The following is a 23,526-nucleotide window of genomic DNA, read 5'->3' on the forward strand; positions in this document are numbered from 1 at the left end:
TTGGCTTTCTATGCAGTTTAAAAAATTGCTGACAAATAAATGGGGACATCAATACAAAGCTGGTGAAAAAGCTTTATCCTTTAAAAGGATAGTTTACACAAATTAATTCCGTCATGAAAAAAAAAAAAAAAAACCACTCCCTCATCTAGTTCCAAAACCAAGAGACTTAACGTTTATCTTCAGAACACAAATTAAGATGCATCAGGCTGATGATACACAGGGCAACTTTTTGACCAATTTTGGCAGGCAACTTTAATGTGAAACAGAGTCCATAGAAATTCGTTACCCATTCTCAATGGGAAAGTGCCCTAGCAACTTCTTGAGCAATGTTGCTGTCAACAGGCAACCAGGTGAGACACAGGGCCTACGACTGATTTAAAATATCCAGAAGAAATTTGTTACCCAGTCTCAATGGTAAAGTGCCCAAGCAACATTGCTCGAATAGTTTTCTGGAAAAATTAGTCAAAAAGTTGCCCCGTGTATCATCAGCCTTAGATTTAATCAAAAATAATCAACATGAGGGCGAGTAACTAATGAAAGAATTTTCATTTTTGGGCAAACTATCCCTTTAAGTTACGTGACTATAGATTGCATCTTGAATTTTCAGAAGAAATGAATTTCATTTAGCTAATTTAAACCATCCATTAGAACAAAAAAGCCTCTGCTGCACAATTCATTTTTCCCCCAGTTACCTCTAAGCTCTTAACAGACACTTTACAGTTTATAAAAATAAATAATATTAGAATTTCTAAGCATTTCTAATACGTTTATATAAAGGACACTTCACGTTTAATATAGCAATGTGATGTATTTTCTGCAGTGTGTCTAATAGTGTTATGAATAATAATGCAACTTTCCTTTGATTAGACCATGTAGTCCATTCGGTATAGTTGATTGACCACACAAACATCATGAAGGTGAACTTAAATAACATTTACTTGTTCAAATGCCACAAAAACAGAGCAGAAGAGCTGTACAGAAGAAAAGATTGATTGGTGATGAAGGTCATTTAACACATCTGTAGGTTTAAGTTCATTTCACACAGCAACAGCAGCAGCTCTTACCGCGTATCGCACATGAAAAATCATTTACAAGATACTGCACTGTGCAATTTCACTCATTTTGATGGATACAAAATATAGGAGCAGCAATTTTGATACCATTACAGACTAGAAGAAATATAAGAACACGAGTTCAAGACTCCAGAGAAGAAATGTAAAATCAAACTCAAGCATGTACACCGCAAATAAACAAACTTAAATGTAGGCTCACAGTGTGGCGAGATTACAGTAAACACTGCCGTTTTTAGGCACACGAGTAACTCCGGGTTCCATCGTAAGCCGTGGTACAAGTCAGAGGTAATGCGTTATCACACATCAAATGTCAACCAGCTTAATAAGTCACACACAGAGACTAAGTACTCAATCATACGTCAATCACATTCCAGTCTGTAGAAGCTTCTTCCCCTCTAGGGGCGCAGCAGTTCAAACTAGAGGGTCAAAAGGTAGTCACAGTTACAACGGTAAAAGTAAATGTCACGCTAAGGCACAGGTCCGGCCTGCTTCAGACTGTTGGCTCTCGTTTGGTTTTTTTTTTGGGGTTTTTTTTAAAGAAAAGGGAAAAAAATATGGAGCAGTGCCAACTGAAAAGCTAACTGGCTCCCTCTGCTGGTCTGCAGAGGAAAGGCACCGCACAGAAGACGTGAGGAGCGAATGAGTGTGTGTGGAAATACAGAAGCAACAGCAGGCATACTGTGCTTTGAGAAGTACTCTGAGCCTGGTGAGGGGAGAACGGCAGCCCATACTCCATCTCTGACCAGCTGGGGCTTTACAACGTGACGGCAGAGACGCTAACGCTTTGCAACAGCAAAACTGTGCAGGTTGAACGAGGTCAAAGAGAGGTGTGAAAGCAGGCAGAAAACAAGAACGAGCGTGAACGACGGGTGTGGAAAGGACAGATTCCGGAGGATGAATATACATGATCCGTATCCTCCAAGTGCAATGCTCAAAAAACCCTGACTCTGTAAAATGGGATGCAAAGATGGGAAATAGTGCAACAAATATGTGGTGGGGAAAAAAAAAAAATAAAACTATTGAGCTAAATCTAACACTAACCCAGCATCAGAGCTCCCCATAAAGACACAGACAGGTGACTCACTGAAGAAAACAGACAGCTACTGTAGCCGCTGCACAGATACATGATTTAAGCATGTAAGGCTTTGCACTTGTACGTGAGAGGAAGTGTTTGTAGTGGAGGAGCCTTTCTAGGAAACTGAACAACTATATACACGACTAACAAGAGGCATAGCAGAAAAAGGCTATCGTCCTGTTTAAATGATTCAAATTAAAATAAAAAGAAAAAAAGCCTACAAAATAGGACCATTTAGATGAACATGACAGGAAACCCTTTTCTTTCACTGTGGTGGCTGTTGCATCTTTGGGTTTAGAAAAATTAAAAAAAAAAAAAAATTAAAACAAAATTAAAAAGGCAAAAAAAAAAAACTATTTACAGAGACATTGAAATTATATACACACAACCTTCAGCAATCATCCATGCGACCGATCATTCGAGCTTCAATGGTGTGAAAATGACAGTTCTTTGCTCTTTCACCCTCACACACACAAAAACACACTTAAAGATGGTATTTAAGTAGTGATCCCTTTAGAGAGCTGGTGGTTCAGAGGAAGCTGTCGAGTGCTGGTCAAAAGATGCGCTTGCGTTTCAGGTAGGAGTCGGCGTAGTGCCCCCCGAGACCCTGAGAGTGCTGACCTACATATCCACCCTCTGGACTGGGCTCTGGAGACGGGATGAGACGGGAGAACAGACGCTTCTGCCCACCAACGGGAGTCTAAACATGGACAGAAAAATCTAAGTGAATTGAAGAGCCACGCTAAGAATAACTGTTGAAAGGTTCCTGGCACACTTATACGATAATTGACAAGGAGCAAACATAGACACTCGATATCAGGGCTGAAGATGGCCTACCTTCACACCAGCACCAGGTGCAGCAGAAAATAGGCTGGAATGAGTCACTGGAGGCATTCCAACAGCCTGAAGAAACAAAAACACTTTCAACCTTCTGGGATGGGTTACAAATGTTTCGGCCATCTATGCAAATAAAAAAATTGTAATAAAGATGGATATGATGTGGTGAGGAGGATGTCATGCTTCAGATAAGGATTTCAGAGCTTTTGAAAATGGATCCTGATAAGTGATTCTTGGGCTCACGGCCAATTGTGATCAAACAAGTGTTGCTCTTTTTGTTGAGCTGCACAGCCACCGCTTTAAATATGCCGGTCCATCTCAATGAAAGATTTTTAATATATTGTTACATCATCATAGCCAAATCTCTATGGCATAAAGACACTTAAATCGTTTTGGATAGGGATGCACAACATAAACATTAATGTTCATACTAAATTTAGAGGTGTGAATTTCTAGGCACTTCATGATTCAGAGGGCTGTCATGCAAATGATAAAAACAATTGATGCATCTTGAGGCTTTTTTTTTCCTATAAAAAGGACTTCTACATAAATTTCACCCCCCCTCAATGTGTGAGTGCATTATGCTTTGAAAAGTAAAGTATCTGTAGTGATCCATAATGAATTTACCATATTTCATTAAAACAAATGGAAGTTATATTTAAGGGAAAGGAAACCTTCACCTCACAATAGCAAGCTTATTTAATTAGTTTACCGACTTTGAATATCAAATTTGTGCATTTTAATATTTCTCATAATTAGGCTATTTTAAAATTACAAATTAAACTTAGAAAAATTTGCAAGTTATAGGGTTACTCCACCCCAAAATGAAAATTGTGTCATCACTTACCCCCATGTCATTCCAAACCCGTAACGTAAAAGCTTCGCTCATCTTCAGAACATAATTTAAGATATTTTGGATGAAAACCGGGAGCAACGAGAATACTTTTTGTATGCAAAGAAAATAAAAATTACGACTTTATTCAACAGTCCTCATTGTTGACAAGTCTCATCCGCGTCAGCGTAGTGCCATTTTGGAGAGTATCCGCTGGACGCAAACTGCGTACGCTGTTCTGTGTCAGCCGCACCACACGGATACATTTTCTACATTTATGCATGCTTTGAACGAAAACAGTGTATCCGTGTGGTGCGGCTGACAGAACAGCGTACAGTCGTAAATTTATTTTCTTTAAGTACAAAAAGTATTCTCGTCGCTTCATAACATTCAGATTGAACCACCGATGGCAGATGGAGTATTCTGACGATGTCTTTCATACTTTTCTGGACCTTGACAGTGTAATTTACTTGGCAGTCAATGGGACAGTCACAAGCCTCCCGGTTTTCATCCGAAATATCTTAAATTGTGTTCCGAAGATGAACAAAGCTTTCACAGGTTTGGAACGACATGGGGGTAAGTGATTAATGACAATTTTTATTTTGGGGTGGAGTAAACCTTTAAGAATTAAACCAACTAAATATACACAAGCAAATATAAAAATGCGAACAAAGAAACATTACAATTGATTTAAAAAAAAATAAAAATAATAAATAAATAAAAAAGGGGGAGTACTTTCAGTATCTGTGAGTGCTTTAAGTATCTGAAAGTTTCCAGATAGGTGCATTTATGGATTTTTCTCAGCATTATTGCTTTTTGATTATTACTGATGACATCATTGCAGCCTTTCACTCTAATGCACAGATCTATTTGACATCAGATCCTCATAACATAACTGCCCAAGTTTATATTTCACATCATAAAATCATTTGGAGACAAGTGCATTAACCGCTCACAAAGAGCACAGAGTAACACACAGCTGCATACTGCGAGCGCTCTTCAGAACAAAGACTCACAATATGCAAGTAAGTGAGCTTTTGAAAGCAGTCTATCAGTATGTGAGCGTTGTGTATCCAACATGTACTGCTCTCTAAATGGCATAAATGACACCTTCATAGGGCATACATAAGGGAAGACACTGAGAGAAAAAAAAAAAAAAAAATTGACAATGAAGCCCATGAAATTTTATATACAAATTTATATACATATGATATTGTGCGTGTTTGTGTGTAATTGGCAGTGAGAAGAATATAGCTGCGTTTCCTTTACCCTTCAAATTGCGCAACTTGAAATAACAACCCATGTAAACAAGTCATTCTCCCAAAAATTCCAATGTATTAAAAAAAAAGAAAAAAAAGAAAATAAAAGTTTTGCGCTGGCATGTGTTTCCAGGCAATTCAAAAAAATAAAAATATTTGCTAAACTTCAAATGGAAACAGTTTTTGCACAAATCTAAATGGAAATGCAGCTTATGACTGTCTCTAGCACACACACACACACACACACACACGAGTGCCAATGCACGTGTGAAAAAAACTAGGCTCCGAATAGATTCTGAAACTTCAGAATTGAGAGAATTTAAACAATGATGTAGTAGTGTTTAGCCGTAACAAAGAATAGTTTGTTTTGAGTACCTTATTAAGCTGGGTGGAGGGGATGTTGGTATGGGCTCCAAAGCTGAAATAAGAGGACTGAGGGGGGCTGGGTGGATAGCTGAAAGGAGACCCTGCATCACTGAAGCCTGTGTGCCTGGAGTGCTTGAGAGACAGAGACAATTACGATTTCACACGTGTCCAATCTTGGAACAGAACTCTTCTGGAGGTGTAAATGGAGGGAGGTGAAAACCGTACCTGTAAACCGTAGCTGGGAAGTGCTGCATTTTCCAGAACCTCCTGCTGCTCATACAAATGAGACAAGGGGTCCTACGGATGGAGTGAAAAAGAGAGACAACATCCAGTCAGAAAAGGTTAGTGAGGAACTCACACATTCAATGAAGCTGCTCTTAACACTTGAGCCGACCTGGTGCAGAGAAAACTCTGGTGTGCAAGACTCCTGGAAGCGCAGACTGTAGTTCGAGTGGATGCCGTGGTTTGCACGTTGGTTAGACGTGTTGCCAAGAGCCGTTCTCTTCCTGTACGGGTGAGCCCTTGTGCTGGCACCTAAATAAAGTAATACTTTAGGAGACGCAAGATGATATTTAAAAAAAAAAAAAAAAGCAAAAAAGGTACGCAAGACATTACGGGTGGACTGACCTGAAGATGGGAATATGCTAGGAGCACTGAGAAAAGGGTTCTGGGATACACCAGCTTCTTTGGGAGGCTCGCCCAATATAGATGCCTTCAGGAAAAAGAGAGGATCTGAATATACGAACCTGCTTTAGATACTAACAACAGCTCATGCCGAGCTAAAAGCTAATTGCAGCAATTTCAAAGCTTTCCTCTGGAAGATCATGGCAGTAAATGTAGGCTGTGTGACAGTAAGTTTGCACAAACAGGAGTAGCCATTAGCATCCATCTCACCCCTGGTAGAGTCGGCCCATCTGCTCCTAACAACCCACTCAGGAGGGGCAAATTCAGTCCCTGCAGTGCAGGAGAGGCTGCTGGGGGAAAGCCGATCGGTGTGGCTGGGGTCTCATTCTCTCTCCCAAGAGGTCGACTGAGGGATGGTTGTTTGATGGGGCCAAGAGTTTCATTCTGCAAGCCCAGTGTTGACGCAATAGTGCCTGAATGAAGTTAAATTTAGAAATGCACATTAAACTTTACAGCCAGTGAATCTCCATTAGTTTTCCCAGTTAATTATGACTTGTGGACAAGCCATCGCTGTGGTACACCTCCATTGGTAGGTCAAATATTAATACCACTTTTTGGAATTAAGTTGAGTTGCTGTCTATGGAGGGTCAGAAAGCTCTTGGATTATCAAAATATCATTCTCTCCCCCCCCCAAAAGATGAACAAAGGTCATATGGGTCTTAGCAATTAATGACAATTTTCATTTTTGGGTGAACTATCCCTTTAAATGTAAAAAGTAAATATATGATCAGGTACACTGCAAATAATTGACATCTTTTCACCTTTTAGTGCATAATCCTGTTCTGTCCACAACCATTTAACATTCTAATCTTGTAAATGAATGATTAAGAGCAACAGGTCAGGGAAGAAAAAAAATAAAAATTCTTTGCACTGTAGCCAAGTAAAACAACTGCAATCAAGCAGGGTTATTGTCAAACTAAAGCTAATTTTATTTCAAGTAATAAATTTAAAAAAATGGTTTGAATTTATTATTTTTATTTCCGCTAGTTTCCAAAGCAAGGTGTACTAAAGTACTAAAATAATTGAAAAGTGAACTAAAACATTTAAACTATTTACTATTTAAACACACAAACAAACAAGCAAAAATACATACATTAAACCAACTAAAATTCAAACAAATAAAACTATAACAGTATATCAATGACACTAAAAATAACACGTTACCAAATAAAACAAACTCAGACAATTCTAAAAACGGCGTCCCTGACATTGTTTCCCATAACTATGAAACAATGTTACAAACGTGTGGTACCTTGAGGCATCTCTCCCAACATGTTAATGCCTTGTTGAAGAGGAAGAGCAGCCAGAGGATTTTCACTCAGCAGTCCAGCCTGCAGAAACGCAGAACTGCATTAGTTTGACATTTTTACAAAAAAACAAAATAATCCTTCAGAAAGACACTTTTGTCAATTACAACTAAATTAAAGGAGGGATGTAAACTGCACGCCAAGACAAAAGACGTTTGATGAACATTCCAGCCGATACTTGAACAGAAGTAGCTAATGGGGTTTTACCAACTAATTACTTAAGCTCAAAGCATTGATCTGCAGTGGAAGAATAATTGAACAGCTAGTACTTTTCCAGAAGACGCTTGAACTACTTTGGTAAAATCATTGAAAATAAAAAGCAAAGCACACAAGCACACAAGTACCTCACACCCACACAGAGGAACCACTCACACAAGGGAGAAGACTGTACTCTTTATTGTGCAGAATGTGTGCCCAAAGAAGAGGATTCCCTAAAAGAGCTTGCTGGGAGGGGAGAAGAAGAGAGTGAGGGCTAAAACACGTGCTGCTGGGACTGTGGCAGGAGATGAGGGGTTGAGGGAGGGAGGAATGGACGGTACCTGTTGGAGTTTGTTCTGGAGCAGCATCTGCATGAGGGCAGCAGAGAGGGCAGGGTTTGCCAGCAGAGGTACAGCGGGCGCAGCTCCCAGCAGGCCTGCATATCGAGAGAAGAGTGACAAATTCACTGTCTGGATTAGAACAAAAACCAACCTACAGAAGAAAAACAGTGAGCATAAGTACCTTGTTTATGTCCCGGGTTGAGGGACGCCAGCAGCATCTTCAGTGTAGCAGGGTTATTGAGGCCAGTAAGGATCTGCATTGCATTGGGTTCAGGAAGGAGACCTTTCCCTCTGTTCAAGGCCTGTCGAGGCAAAGGATGAAATTTATACAAAAATTGAAAAACCACAAATCACTTCATTTCATTTTGATTGAAGGATCTACCAAGACATTACAAAATGTAGGTTGAGAGAAAATTTGAGAAAGTTTTCCACAAATAGTGGAGTGTGGGGGTCTACCATGGTCTGGGCGGCGATGAGGGCAGCCAGCATGCTTCTTCCTGGTGGTCCTGGGGCACAGAAGGACACACGTATGTGAGTGCCACCTAGAGCTCTGCAATCAGTCAGCCGCTGCACATCCTCAGCCATCTCAGGCGTGGAGAACTCCAGCACTGCAAACCGCCGAAAATTACAATCCTGACCCTGAGCAAGCTGTGGGAAAAAAAAATAAGTGATTTTTTTTTTTTCCCTCCCCCCCCACAGATAAAATGTAAAGTCAGTCAAGGAATTCTAAACAAGGTTGTTCCTGTAAAGCAACCGACTTAAAACTATAGCTCACCCTCCTTAATATAAAAATGGTCAATTTACTCGCCCTCATGTTGTTCCGAACATGTACGACTTCAATTTGGTTACCAACATTCTTCAACATCTCTTACGTTCCACAGAAGAAAGAGTCGTTACGGGTTTATAATGACATGAAGGCGAATAAATGCCAATTTACAAATTCAGGGGAACTGACCCTTTTAATGTCATAAAACAGATGCGATTAGGCTGCTGATAAGAATAGAAAAAAAATTTTTTTTTTAACGTTTTCTGCAGCATAAACTTGTAAAACGGCAGGGAAACCACCTTGAAGAATTTTTTTTTTGCAATTTCACAAGAAACAAATATATAAATATATATAAAAAATAAATCTAAAATACACTTTCCATTCCAAAAAGGTTAAACAAGCCCACTTTACAAATGTACAAAGCCAAAAGTCACAATCTCAATTTTTTTTTTTTTTTTTTAATAAAAAATAAAATTAGAAACCCCATCTAATGCAAATAAAAGATTCTGCTCAGAAACACAATCATATGGAGCATAATGAATGCCACGTCTATCAGTAAACTAATGGAAGGGCCCAGTTGTACCACCTCAAGTTGACGGGACAAAAGAAAAAGGAGAGATGGGGAGGAGGAAAAAGCACCACGACAAGCACAGTACCTTACTGAAGTGCATCGTAACCACTGTGCCAAAACCAAAGCCCAGTACTATGCTAATCTACACAAAACACATCCATACTAATACAAAGACAGACAACCTTTTCTGACAAAGCCATTAAGATTAATGCAGCTCCTGAGCTTCTGTTTGTGGAATTGTGTTCAACAAGCAAACACAATGAGTCGCTAAGGCCTTGATTAGATATTCTCTGAAAAAATTCATTAAACATGATTTGCCCATTTTACGCATGACTGGAGTCTCATCCACATGAGGCCAATTCAATACCTGCATAAAACCTGAGGAGATTGAACTGGGAGCACAGCTGATTTAATGAGAATTAACTTCCAAAGCCTTTGCTAATTCCACAGCAATGGGGAACATGACAAAAAGTGTCATTCCCAACTATGCCCTGAAGTGTGTGAGATCCACGTTTAACATATGAAAAAGGCAGCAGCTCTCTCGTTCCAGAATGACCTGCTGACCGACAGCACCTGGCCCAGTCAGGTGGTGGTCACCATAGAAACCAATGCACTCTCTACCATGGAGCACTCAGCACAGCCTCATGGAAAGCAGGTCAAAGGTGAAAGCTGAACATAAAATGGAAGCATAAAAGGAAATTCAGCTTTATAGTTCAATAAATCTGACAAAGGGCTATACATTTATAAAAAAAAAAGGTCATGTTTACAAGTACTTTGAAAAATCAGTAAAATTCCAAAGTTTAGCAGAAAGTTCAGGCTTTTCATTTTTATACAACGAAGGTGAACAAGGTCATCAAGCACCAAAAAGGACAAAAACACCATTTAAGCTCCATCAAGTCAGCTTAATTGATGAAAGACTCCTTTCTCACAAAAGGAACAATATTTTTGGAATTACTCTCAGCTGATGATCAATAAAAACATTGACAACTATATAAAAGCATTAATCATGTTGAAAGAGTCACGTGTGGTTAGTTCTTCATTTGTGTACTTTGGTTCAAAAAGGTAGGGTACGGCAAAAAACTCATTTTCTCCAACTTCAAACTCATCTGACATTAACTTTGTAAAGGATGTTTGACTTTTTGCACATTTGCTTTGTAAACACTGGGTTGGTACTTTCGCCTACGTCACACGTGCATGATTACGTAACGTGTGAGGTCGAGCTAGTGCAAGACGAGCATATGTGGTTAAAGTATATAAATTTGTATTTTTATTAGAAAAATGACAGATTGTTTTGCTAGATAAGACCATTATTCCTCCGCTGGGATTGTGTAAACTCTTTAAAGCCGAATTGAAACTGCTATTTTGTCCTTCAACCCGTTGGCTCCCATTGAAGTCCGATATATGGAGAAAAATCCTGGAACGTTTTCCCTCAAACACCTTAATTTCTTTTTGACTGAAGAAAGACAGACATGAAAATCTTGGATGACATGGGAGTGAGGAAACGATCATGAAATTCATTCTGGAAGTGAACTTTAATTTGATGCTAATGAAAACAATGTTATAAGAGACTTGTTCAGCATGTTTTACTGTCGTGTAGTGGTGCGTTTAAGCTAGATGGCACGTTTGGGTAAGAAACTGAGAAAAGTCAGTTTTGGAAAGGCTTGAAGCTGTGTAATTGATTTTCACTTTTTGATTCCATTAAGTCATTTTTAACAGAAAAAAACAACAACAGATTAGGATGTTAACATTATTTTCGACTGAAGACAGCTGCAACTTTAAGAGTCATGGTGCTCATCAGCCGGACTGGATAAATGTCAGTCATCCATTTATGGATGGATCCATTTGTGGATAAAAACCAGTTGCTACATCAAAAACTGGGGATTTCTAGCTTTTTTTTTTTCAATTTTTATTTTGTCATGCAAGTACACAATCACTTAGAAAACTAAGTGCTCCTCTCCTCAACCAGACACTTTTTTGCTCCATGCACGAAAGGCTGGAGATAGATCCTAGCTTCTGGTTCAGCAGTCACATTAGCTCAATATTTCTGCCAGTTTTTCATTAGCAGTATATACACAAGCACCTTAGATTTCATCATCAAAATATTGCAGAAGGCAGATAATGTTCCACCAGATAATTAGGTAAATAAACGTTACGGAGCATATGAAGAGACGGCCACAGTGGCCACAAATTAAACTTCAAATTAAAACTGTAGCACTGGAGAAACAATTAAGAGGCATGTTGATTACAACATCTTGCCATCTGCCTCAGAGTACATACAAATGACATGAAATCAAAATTGACCCCTTTTACTTCCTTTATAATATTAATGTCTTATTGTACACACACTATAATAAGAAAATTACGCCCCTTGAAATCAAATTTTCTGTAGACAAAAGGAAAAACTGAAGTTATATTTGTCTGGGAAAGAATATCACCTCCAGCCAGTTTCGCTTGAAAATAAAAATCACATTTTAATTACATTGTGAATGTGGTTTCAGGTCATTTTTAACCATATTTTAAAGTTGAAAAAAATAAAAAAATAAAAAGTGATAATCTTTTCTTCCCTATTGTGACAAATCTGAATGAAACTGCTAAAATGAGGAAAAAAAAAAAAAAAAAACTCCATCGGTAATTGATTGAATTGTGGTTTGCTTATTGTTGACAAAACCTAATAAATGGATGCCCGTTGGTTCCAAGATAAATGCTTATTCAATATTAGTAAGTTAGGTGTACCAAACAATCATTGAGCAAATAAGAATTATACATCATTATACAATTATACATCCAGATGGTGATCCATCTCAAGGGTGAAGCTACAAGTAGAGTAATTTATTAATTCGCACACAATAAACCTGTCTTTTTAGGAAAGTACCAGAAATGGGTCATGTCATGAAATATTTTAATTAGGGCTGTCGCGGTTAAGGAATTTCCCTTGCGGTAATTTTGAGTGGCTCAATAGCGCGGTATGCGGTATTACCGCATATATATATATATATATATATATAATCTCCACTTTTAAAGACTCAGCTGACCAGCAGAGCGTCGATGCCAAGACAGATTTCGCTTTCCTTGGACACGACAACCTGTTTTCACAAATATACATGACAGCCTGAAGGACAGACGCAGGTAATCGCACGCGATCAGTCGATCTCTCTCTCATATGCTGTCTGTTTAGGCTTGTTAAGTGCAAATTTACTGAGCCTCTGTGCAAATCAGCATGGTACACATTGTTATCATTACTAATATTCAGTACACATGCACGAAGTGTAGAACAAGGGCGTAACTTTACGAAAAAGAAAACACTGAAATATTGCGGTTGCTGCATTCCTCTGCGGTTATGCTCGTCAATAGCACGGTATTGCGATATTGCGGTTATCGCGACAGCCCTAATTTTAATATGACTGAACTTGTATTTAACGCAATCACAATTTAATAAAAACATTGTAAGTTATAGGGGCGATATCGTAATAGTTTTATCAATGTGCAATTTGACAGTATTTTGCAAAAACCAAACAAAACACCTACGCATACATTACGTGATTAAGTCTATAAACACTGCATGTGCGCATTTAGAGTGTTTTTCCACTGCATGATTCAGTCTATTAAAATGCATTAATAATGATCACAAAATTCAAGCTATGGCAGAAAATTTCATATAGTTAAAAACCAAAAACAAACAAACACACAAAAACACTAAGTGCCGTTTTTTTCTTCAAAAAGCATGATTACAAATGTGATATTGCTTTTATACAACAGTTCAAAAAACAATGTTAAGAGACTTACGTTTTAGACACCATATTGCCTGTTTTTGCCCCATTTCGCCTATAAAAATAATAATAATTTCCAAACAGCTACAGCACTGTTTTGCGTCTCTGAGCAACATGACAATGTTTCATTCCTGAATGAATCAACCATTTAAATGATTCAGTTCAGTTGCAATGACTCATTTGTTAACAGTGACTTGCTGCCACCTACTGGCGATTTTTTATTTCACATTTAAAGTATCTTTTCATTGTTAAAATAACTTCAAATATCAGTATTCAATGTTCAGTTTAAAATATCAAAAATATTATGAATTTGTAACTGCAGGTTAAAGCACTCCATGTCCCTCTGAGCTGCATTAAACACTGCAGATATGCTCACTGAATATCCTAATGATCTGAGTGGTCTGTTAGGTTTATAGAGTCAGTTAGAAATACCAAGGGTTCACACAAAACAAGAGAAGTCCGCTTTTAACTATTAAAGTTGGAACCAGATGAGATCAGATGTGCTAAAACATTAGCCACATTTAAATCCAGAATCAAAACTCATGTTTAGCTGTGCATTTGTTAAATGAGCACTGTGCTACGTCATAGTGACCTCAATAAGATTTAGAAAACACTGAAAAGACACTGAATTGGGGGCCATTAATAAGGAAGGTCTACAAGAGTTTTTTTTAATTTTTTTTTAAAAGTTTTAACTTTTTAGCTTAACTCCGCATTCTAAGGGCATGTTCACTCTTGGCATCTTTTTTGACAAGTTGACGAGCACTTTTTTTTAGTAAAATAAAAATATGGCAGCGTTTTAGTTACAAATAGGGTGTCTTTTGTTGCTATAACAAAAGCTGCAACTGTAGCCTCAGTTCACAACGACGTTTGTGGGAGCGCGACATTATACGGGGATGGAAACTGTATGGTTCTTCCAACAATTTAGATTCGGAGCTCCAGTTGGATGATGCACGGTTTGCGGCATATTTTAGATAGAGTTTTGTACTCCTATCATACAACTCCTTGTTCTCCGAAATCAGCATGATCTGTCAACTGTCTATCTTCTCTTTTTCTTGTTTTAGTTATGGGAATGACTCCCCACTCGCTTGTCATTGGTCAGCTGTCAAAAAGGCGCTTGACGTAGGGCGTTTTTTTTTTTTTTTTCCAGCTTGAAAAGACGCTCTGAGCTGCGGAAAAAGGCATTTTATAATTCTTTATTTATTTAAAGAGTGATATCAAATATATATTTTCTGTAAATAAGGTTGCTATGACATCTACATTTTAGAGACCAGCGAAATATCACAATTCTCAATACCACAGCAGAATACTAGAGTAACTAATATTAGTTTAGAAAAAATAAAGTCCTCAAAATTGAAAATACTTAAACTGCCAGTAATAAAGCAAAACGAATACAATATAAGTATAAAATAATAAAAATAAAATACAAATGAAAAACTGTGCTTTTAATGCAAGTCTAACGTAGCTATTCAGTTAACAGCCTACAAGAGAAATTAAATAACCTAACGTAAAATGAAACAGCATAGTCTTTACTGTAAGAATTAAACTTCCTTTGTTTCATACAAAAAGCTACAAAAGTCCTTCAGTCAAGAGCAGTGAGTGATTTTGAATTTGTTGTTGTTTGATTATCAAGCACACAGTCGGCAGCAGGAATATAGCCCACTGTCACTTTAAGAGCCGTACGGGTCAAATTTACTGTTACACAAGTATTTTCATTCTCAACTCTTTACGTTCATTTATGACATAACCGATAAGGGCTTACGTGAATAATCACCAAGCGCCGCATTCTGACACATTTTTGCATGTATTTGACCATTTAGGCGCTAAAAGATGAATTTTAAATGTCCGTGTTGCGTTCGGTCTCTGAGTGCATGCACAGTAGACCAATCTTCCCGAGGAAGCACAAGTTCTCTTTCACGCTTTTAAAAACAAATCTAAATCAACTTAAATCAAGCATGTCCCATTTTGCAAAAGTCTCGTTACATGATTTTACTGATTTACACGTGAAATTGGGCTTTTATGGAGGAACGAAAGAGCACCGCTGGAAAGGGGGCGGAACAGGGCGCAATAATCATTTTATCACGATTACTGCATTTTCATAATCATTGGAGGCCGAAATCGAAACAGAATCGATTAACTGCACAGCCCTAGTTCAGATACAAGTTTTCAGTAAAAACAAAAGGTTTTATAAAATGATACAAGTAACATTTCAGCCTTTAAGCCATTTAAGAAAATGGATGAGTCAAAAGTATTAATTATTTTAACTTAATTATCAATAAATTATTCTATTAATTAAATAAACATTTTACTGTTTAGATTTTTATAATGAATTATCTTCTAATTGAACACCGGAGGCTGCAGTTCTGGGACCCTATTTTTTGGGACAGCGCTATCTACTCCAACAGAGGAGACCTGATTCAAACATCAAACATATGCAAAGACTAGATCCATGGAAACTATTAATTTTCTATCTTTCCATCTTATTTGTAATGTAAGAGCTAGCGTGAACCGTTTGAGGGGGAGTCAGCAATCTCCATTTAACCTTTTTTTGCTGTGCAAAATAGTTTGTGATGCTGCATGTAGTAAGTTAGTATTTGTATTCAAATTATTTTACATTTATTAAAGTACTAATAAAATCACACCAATTTGTACCGCGAGTGTTTTACCATTTACTGCACTTCAAGTGGGTCACACATCAGACGTGAAGCGCTGCGGCTAATTAACTGAAGTCTCACACAGACACAAGTCTTTCTTTCCAAGAAAACTGAATTTAAAAAACAGAATATATAGAGAATACTGAAATAAATTAAGTTAAATACTTCAAGAGAGTTACCAATGGGTATGTTTAGGGTTAGGAGTTGGTTAGGACAATAATTAAGTGTATACAATTAAACTACATAAATTCCTTAAAAATGATATATATAGTGCTATAAAAAAAATAATAATAATAGTATGAGCCACTAATATTTGACCATTTAACAGATGCTTTTACCCAAAGCGACTTACAAATGGAGGACAATGGAAGCAATCAAAATCAACAAGAGAGCAACGATATGCAAGTGCTCTAACAAGTCTCAGTTAGCTTAATGCAGTACACATAGCAAGTTTTATAAATTAAGTAAAAAGAAACCAGATATAATACAAAAATATTAGAAAAGCTAGTGTTAGGTTTTTTTTAAAGAATAGAATTAGAACAGAGTGCTAGAGTTAGAGGATCAAATAAAGATGGAATGTGTTTTCAGCCGATTCTTGAAGATGGCTAAGGACTCAGCTGCTGGGATTGAGTTGAACCGGTCATTCCATCAGTTAATGTAAAAGTCTGTGAAAGTGATTTTGTGCCTCTTTGGGATGAACAAAGCGATGTTCACTTGCAGAATGTAAGCTTCTAGAAGCACATAAGTCTGAAGTAATGAATTTGGGTAAAGGGGTGCGCCAGTGGTGGTTTTGTAGGCAAACACTAATGCCTTGAATTTTATGCGAGCAGCTATTGGTAGCCAGTGCAAATTGATAAACAGAGGTGCGACGTTCTTCATTCTCCCTTACATTCTTTTTGGCTCATTAAAAATTGATCTTGCTGCCGCGTTCTGGATTAATTGTAAAGGTTTGATAGAACTGGCTGAAAGACCTGACATAATACATACGTACACCAAAAAAAAAAAAAGCCACACACCATAGGGTCCTAGAAATCCGGTTCTGAAGCTACAGCCTCCGGTATTGCAGGAATACCTTACTCACAACAACAGAATTATTGAACATGCAGATTCATTCTCTGCCAGCAGGAGGCGCTTTCGAACTGTTTCCCCTGGTAACGGCAGAACACAAAGCAGCGCAGCACTGGACTTTGAAACATGCAGCGCTCATTTATAGCTTTTTGAAGTTTAATAGTCACATTAAGCTGGATCGCGATTCTGGTCTGTACCCAAATTTAAGACCTCTTGAAATCATAATTAAGACTTTGTACAATTTAAGACTTAAGTTTTAAGGACCTGCGGGAACCCCTACGACAAGGAAAAAAAAAAAATAATAAAATAAGACAGCTAATCAGACTTCATTCAAATTGAAAGGGCTTGCGCATTTGAAATTGCAGGTGACATTGGGGAGAGGCGAACAGAGTAACAAAATAACATTATCTTGCCTCCTTTGCAGTTGTAGTAGAAAAGTGAACGTATTGTTTTTATTCCACTACATAGACCAAGTTATAGATTAGGGCAGTGCGATGACAATATATATCAGATGGATGAAATAAAGTCTATCATTTCATATGCTCCATCGTTTATTTCATAGTGTCACAAAATACATTGTTTACGGTAATCCTTTCATCGTTTGGATGACTGCGATCTTTACACGCCACCACGGGGCGTGAAGGGGAGACAGAACGACCAGCCAGGACAAAACGAGGAGCTTGTTCCTAAACGAGGGACTATGTCTGTAGCATGGACACACGTTTTTAAGCACTGCAGTTTTAAAACCAATTTTAAGCCGCTGAAACAAACAACAGAGCTATGCATGTGCAGTCTCTGTTTCTGTGTGAGAGGAGCGCGCATTTTGTTTTGCCACTTTATTGGCTTTGAACGATTACATAAACACTTATATGCGTCAGAATCCCCATCTTTGCAAGTATCCTCAAACACAGTGTTTTAGGTCTTAGGAGAGCATAAACAGCTGAAAAAGAAAACGCATATGTAACAGTATTTTGGATCCGTCTTTGGTCTTAAAGGGGAAGCCGTCCAATATTTGTCCAGTCTGCCATTCATATTAATCAAACAACTGTGAGAGAAAAAAATAAATCTCACTGCTCTTGACTAAATCACTTTTGTAACTTTAATAAGAAACTTAAAAAGATATTTATAGAATCTATACTTAATACACGTGTTAATTATCTATCTAGACATAATTAACACAGTGAAGACTAATTTACACAATGTAGCACTTATTTATTGTAGTTTGTCCTATTGCTTGCAATTAGTTTCTTATCCTTACAGTCATGGCCAAAAATATCTGCACCCTTGGCAGCGGTGAAAATTAATCTGCATTGTTAATCATTTTGATGTTTTATTAAAAAAATAAATAAAATAAAAATCTAACCTTTCATTGGACAACAAGAACTTAAAATGGGGGATCTCATTATGAAATAAATGTTTCTCTCAAATACACGTTGGACACAATTATTGGCACCCCTAGAAATTCTTACGAGTAAAATATCTCTGAAGTATATTCCCATTCATATTCACAATCTTGAGCACTCCAGGGTGATTATGAACATGAAATTATCCAGCCATGGCTTGCTGTTTCACAGAAATATAAATAGGAGGGAAAACAATCATCCATCACAATGAGAAAAACCAAAGAATATATTTCTGATGTGCAGCAAAAGATAATTGAGCTTCACAAATTAGTGAAGTGGCTTAAAGAAAAGAGCTAGAGCAGTGAAAAATCCCTTTTCCATCATCAGGGCAATAATTAAGAATTTCCAAATCAACATAAAATGTTACGAAACTGCCTGGAAGAGGACGCATGTCTATATCGTCCTAATGCACGGTGAGAAGGAGAGTTTGAGTGGCTAAAGACTCTCCAAGGACCACAGCTGGAGAATTGCAGAAAATAGTTGAGTCTCGGGGGTCAGAAAACCTTAAAATAAAAATAGTTGTTGTTTGGGAGGGTTTCAAGAAAAATGATCCTAGCTCATCCAAAAACAAACTCCAGCATATTCAGTTATCAGACATGACATGAGAGAGAGAGAAAAAAAAATTTTTTTTTAGCAGCAAACACTCAAGATGGGTTTGGTGAACAGATGGATAAAAAGTACCCCATGTGTACAATGAAATATACTGCTGTATTTTTGATGTTGTGGGCCTATATTTATGCTAGAGGTCCTGAATATCTCGTTTAGACACATGGCATCATGGATTCTATCAAATACCAACAGATTTAAAAAAAAAAAACAAGTGACTGACTCCATATTGGGCCATATTTGGATCTTCCAACCGTGCAATAATCCAAACACAAACCTCAAAAACGGGTCACTGAGCACAAAACCAAGTTTCTGCTATGGCTATTCCAGTCCTCTGACCTGAACCCTATAGAAAATGAGGGGTGAACTGAAGAGAAGCAACACCAACATGGAGCTGAGAATCTAAAGGGTCTGGAGTGATTCTGGATGAAGGAATGGTCTCTGAGCTCTTGTCAGGTGTTCTCTAACCTCATCAGGCATTATAGGAGAAGATTTAGAGCTGTTAAACTAGCAAATGGAGATTTCAAGAAGTATTGAATAAAAGGGTGCCGTTAATTGTGGCCAATGTGTATTAGAGAAAAACATTTCATAATGATATTCCCCCATTTTAAATTCTTATTATCCAATGAAAGGTTAGATTTTTGTGAATATTTTAAATAAAAGATCAAAAGGATTAACATTGCAGATTAACTTTCACAGCCTTCTTTGATCATATTTAACAAGGGTGCCGATATTTTTGGCCATGACTGTATATCACAGTTTATCTTCAGTGGGTCTCTTTTTAGGCTTGTATTAGTTTGATATTGACATTGGTGACGAGGACAATGAACATTCTATAGCATCAATGATTTTAATATCAAAAATCTTTTTAAAAGAAAAGAACTATATCGTGATGTAAAATTAGTCATATCGTGATATAAGATTTTGGTCATATCGCCCACCCCTATTAGAAATCAGACAGATTACGCAAGATTCACTGTTTAGATGCGCTCGAAACGTGCATGCTGAGGACATCTACTGGTTGAAGTTCCGTAAATGCGACAAGTGCAACAAAAACAGATCTTTCACTGGTGTGGACACAAATAGTTATTGTTGTATTTATAGTTATTGCTATCGCTCTTGGTGTGAACGGGCCTTAGAAGATGTGAGACAAATACACAGGGCAAACATGCTTAACGCATGTTTAAACAAAAACATTTTGCATGAACAAACCCTTACTTCCACACTTGACTCAGGTCAGGTGGGCCAAGCACTCGTACCAACCTGGCAGAAAATGGGAGCATGTGTGTCAGTCAGCACACCGCGGAGATCCTGAGCGGTGAGGATGTTTTGAGGTAGTCGGTCCACACAGAGGCAGCGAGAGTGCAGCATGGGAAACGTGAGAGAGCCAACCTCTGTCCAGTGTACGTACAGCATTCGTGACCCAAGCTGCTTCCCCAGCAGCTCCGACTTCGCCCGGGCTGCAGAGTCCTTCTTCATGTACTCCACAAAGCCATAGCCCTTCGAGTGGCCCGTGGTGGCACTGTGCACCAGGAAGCAGCGCTCAATGTTTCCAAAGGGGCGGACGAGCTCCTCAAACTGTTGCTGGGTGAATGCCCTGGGAAGGTTGGCGATGCATAGCAGCGCGTCCGTCGGCTGCAGCTGCACAGAGATCTCACGGTCACGGAGAACATATTGGTGAAACTCCTTTATCGCAAACTGGGCCTGCTCACCGTTCAGTAGCGTTACAAAGGCTTGAATAGGAAAAACAGAAAAATTTGTAACAATTCCCATAAAGGCATAGAAAAATAAAAAATACTGATATACTAAAAACAGTCTTATGCTCACCAAGGCTACATTTATTTGATCAAATACAGTAAAAACAAAAAGCTTTGGAAATATTGCTACAAATTAAAATATTATTGTAATATCTATTGTAATACATCTTAAAATATTTTATTCCTGTGACGAAAAGCTGAATTTTCAGCATCATTACTCTAGTCCTCAGTGCCACATGATCCTTCAGAAATCATCCTAATATGCTGATTTGATGCTCAAACATTTATCAATGTTGAAAACTGTGCTGCTCAGTATTTTGAGGAAACTGAGATACATTTTTTAGGATACTTTGATTAAAATAGTTCAAAAGAACATTTATATATAAATCTTTTGTAGCATTTTAAATGTTCTGACTGCCATTGGATCAATTTTAATTCATCTTCCCTGATAAAAACAAAAAAAACAACAACAACAACTCAACAGGTGATTACAACAAATGTCCATTCATGTGATATGATGATTCATACACACCTGTCCCTTTGTATTTGTCCACAAAGCAGTACTTCAAATCGTAGTTACTTAACAGCTCGTGCACCTCCTAAAGAAAAACACAAGTCAGAAAAATTCACCATTCAGGAAGACTTTCATTCATTAACCATAATGATTGTATCCTCCATTTTGCATGAATAATGAAGTCATCCAATAGATTCAAAACAGCTATCACTTCTGTCCCGTCATATTTACACCTTCTATTCCCACAACTCTCAATTTAAAGTGTCACAAATAAACTTATCTTTCAGTGGTAATGATTGAGTGATTAATAAATTAATTGACCGCAACAAGGAAAAATAAAAAAGAAAAGAAAAAGAAAAACCTCCACTTTTGCTTTCAGGCTTCCTACGTGTTACCATAATATGAACCAGCACTTTCTTTCAGTGTCAGTGAAAGCAAAACGTTTTGTTTCAGCGCCTTCTGTCCTTTGTCATCCTCACTGCTCCCATTCCGATCTGGAACAATACTAGAGTCGCTCAAACACACACGCACCTGTTTTCCCCATGAATCAAGCATTTTCCTAAGAGAACCGCATCCACAAAGAACAAGAACCTACAGAGCTATTTGAACATTGCTCATTCCCATAATATAACCGTTCGAGAACTTGGATGACCAGACAATGTGATTTACAATAGAGCAGCTAGTTACTAGCATCTAGAATAAATACTAAACATTTATTAGACACATTCTGACAAGTTATTAAATGACAAGTAAAATAAGCAACTGTTAATAGTCCAAAAAATTGGGGTAAACAAGTGTCTTAAATTGGTACTAGCATTTAATAAAAAGCACTAGGTTTGCCAACTAGAAAACTATGAATAGTTATTAGTAAACAGCACCAGCCTCAACTGGAATGAATTTGTAATCATAATGAATAATAGTTGAGGTCTGAACCACAGACTACCTTAGAAGTTAGCTGAGAAATTTACCTTTTTTTTTTTTTTTTTTTAAATGGTATATCGGCTTCTTTGGCCATTTTCATGGTGAAAACTATATTCAAGCTACTGATTTACAATAGAAAATAAAGGCATTTATTACCAGTTTATTTTAAAACTACATTTGGATTAATTTGATTCAAACTTTAAGAGCATCGAACCTTTCTAGAAGAAAATTCAATCCAATAAAACACTTGACAGACAATGAGCTCTGACATGTACATATGGGTGGGATTTCATGTGCAATTTGACAATGAATTGTAACTAGTCACTATCCCCCCCCAAAAAAACAACACACTAGTAAGTAATTGAGCAATTGTGATAAATTGAGCATGTACTAACTGTTATTCCTGAAGAGCGCAGCTCCAGTATCTCATGAATAAGCATTAGTGAAATTAAATATACTAGTCACTACTGGATTACTGAGTATCACGTGAAAAAAAGAAAACAAATGAATAGTAATTGGTTTTACAAAATAAGTGTCAAAACTGCTTGCCAGACTCTGGTTAACAGGTAACCTTAGTCAAAACATCCGTGTCAAACAACTAATTGGAAATGGGCAACATTTTCAGATTTAAGCGTCAAACTCGAAAGGATTTCGATACTTGCGTCGCCTAAAGTACTATTTAAAAAAAAAAAAGTGAGATGAAGAAACAAATATAACACGAACATGTAACTTCACAAGCTGTGATTTGGCACATTTTCAGAATAAACATCCGGGGATTCAGCTCGCTTAAATGAACGGTCAAACGGCCCGCATTCGTTCAATACAACCAAGTTACACAACTCACACCGGTCTCCATCCCGTTACCGCGGCTCTTTAATGGCTGCGATGACACGAGGTTCAGTGTGACCAAACATCTCTCTGAACACGGATCATTCACCTTTCGATTGTCACACCAGATTCAATAATTGGTACCGAAACAATGTTAAAACCCAGTCCGTTAACTACTGAGTCAGCGATAACTGAAATCTGGAAGTGCGACTCAATCTGTGTTTGGGATGCTCGTCCAAAGATCATCAACTGTTTGATGTACAAACCTGATTGCTGATATCGGCGGGGAGGTTCTTGATAATTATTTTTCGCCGATTATAAAACTCTCGTCTCGTTCTTTCTAAACGACTAGCAATCTCTTCTGGACCGAGGGCCGTCGGTTCATCGTCGAGCCGTCGCGGACAGTCGCTGGCCGTCGGTGAACCTTCATCGCCGGTGTCTGCATCAACGTGTTTGACCGTCCAGTTTTCGGCTTCGGCTGCTTGGTCGTAACTTTTAAAGAGTGGATTCGGGGCAAAGTTGGCAGCAGTGAAGGATTTCTCGTCTCTGGCAGCTGAGCTAACAGACACCTCGGCCGCCATGTCTCCGTGTGGAAGGTTGTGCGCTCGCTCGCTCGTTTGCTTTGGCCAGTTTAAACAATACACACATGCGAGAAACTCGCCCGCTGATTGGTCGAGGGGAAATGCGTTTTTCTTTCAGCTT

The 23,526-nt window shown here is 37.9% G+C and overlaps 1 protein-coding gene across 1 annotated transcript; it reads right to left on the reverse strand.

The window, feature by feature from the left end:
- Window positions 1–912: 912 nt before the first annotated feature.
- On the reverse strand, window positions 913–23,483 carry raver1 (ribonucleoprotein, PTB-binding 1). Its single transcript, XM_058771248.1, has 14 exons — window positions 23,091–23,483; window positions 21,094–21,160; window positions 20,068–20,537; window positions 8,429–8,620; window positions 8,154–8,274; window positions 7,973–8,067; window positions 7,379–7,457; window positions 6,337–6,539; window positions 6,070–6,154; window positions 5,837–5,976; window positions 5,668–5,739; window positions 5,452–5,574; window positions 2,986–3,051; window positions 913–2,848 (listed from the first exon to the last, which is right to left on the reverse strand). Exons 1-14 carry the CDS (start codon window positions 23,403–23,405, stop codon window positions 2,702–2,704), a joined length of 2,175 nt encoding a protein of 724 aa, XP_058627231.1. The 5' UTR covers window positions 23,406–23,483; the 3' UTR covers window positions 913–2,701.
- Between the last annotated feature and the right edge of the window lie 43 nt (window positions 23,484–23,526).

Source organism: Onychostoma macrolepis, chromosome 03, assembly GCF_012432095.1.
Source record: "Onychostoma macrolepis isolate SWU-2019 chromosome 03, ASM1243209v1, whole genome shotgun sequence".
NCBI classification, from domain to species: Eukaryota; Metazoa; Chordata; class Actinopteri; order Cypriniformes; family Cyprinidae; genus Onychostoma; species Onychostoma macrolepis.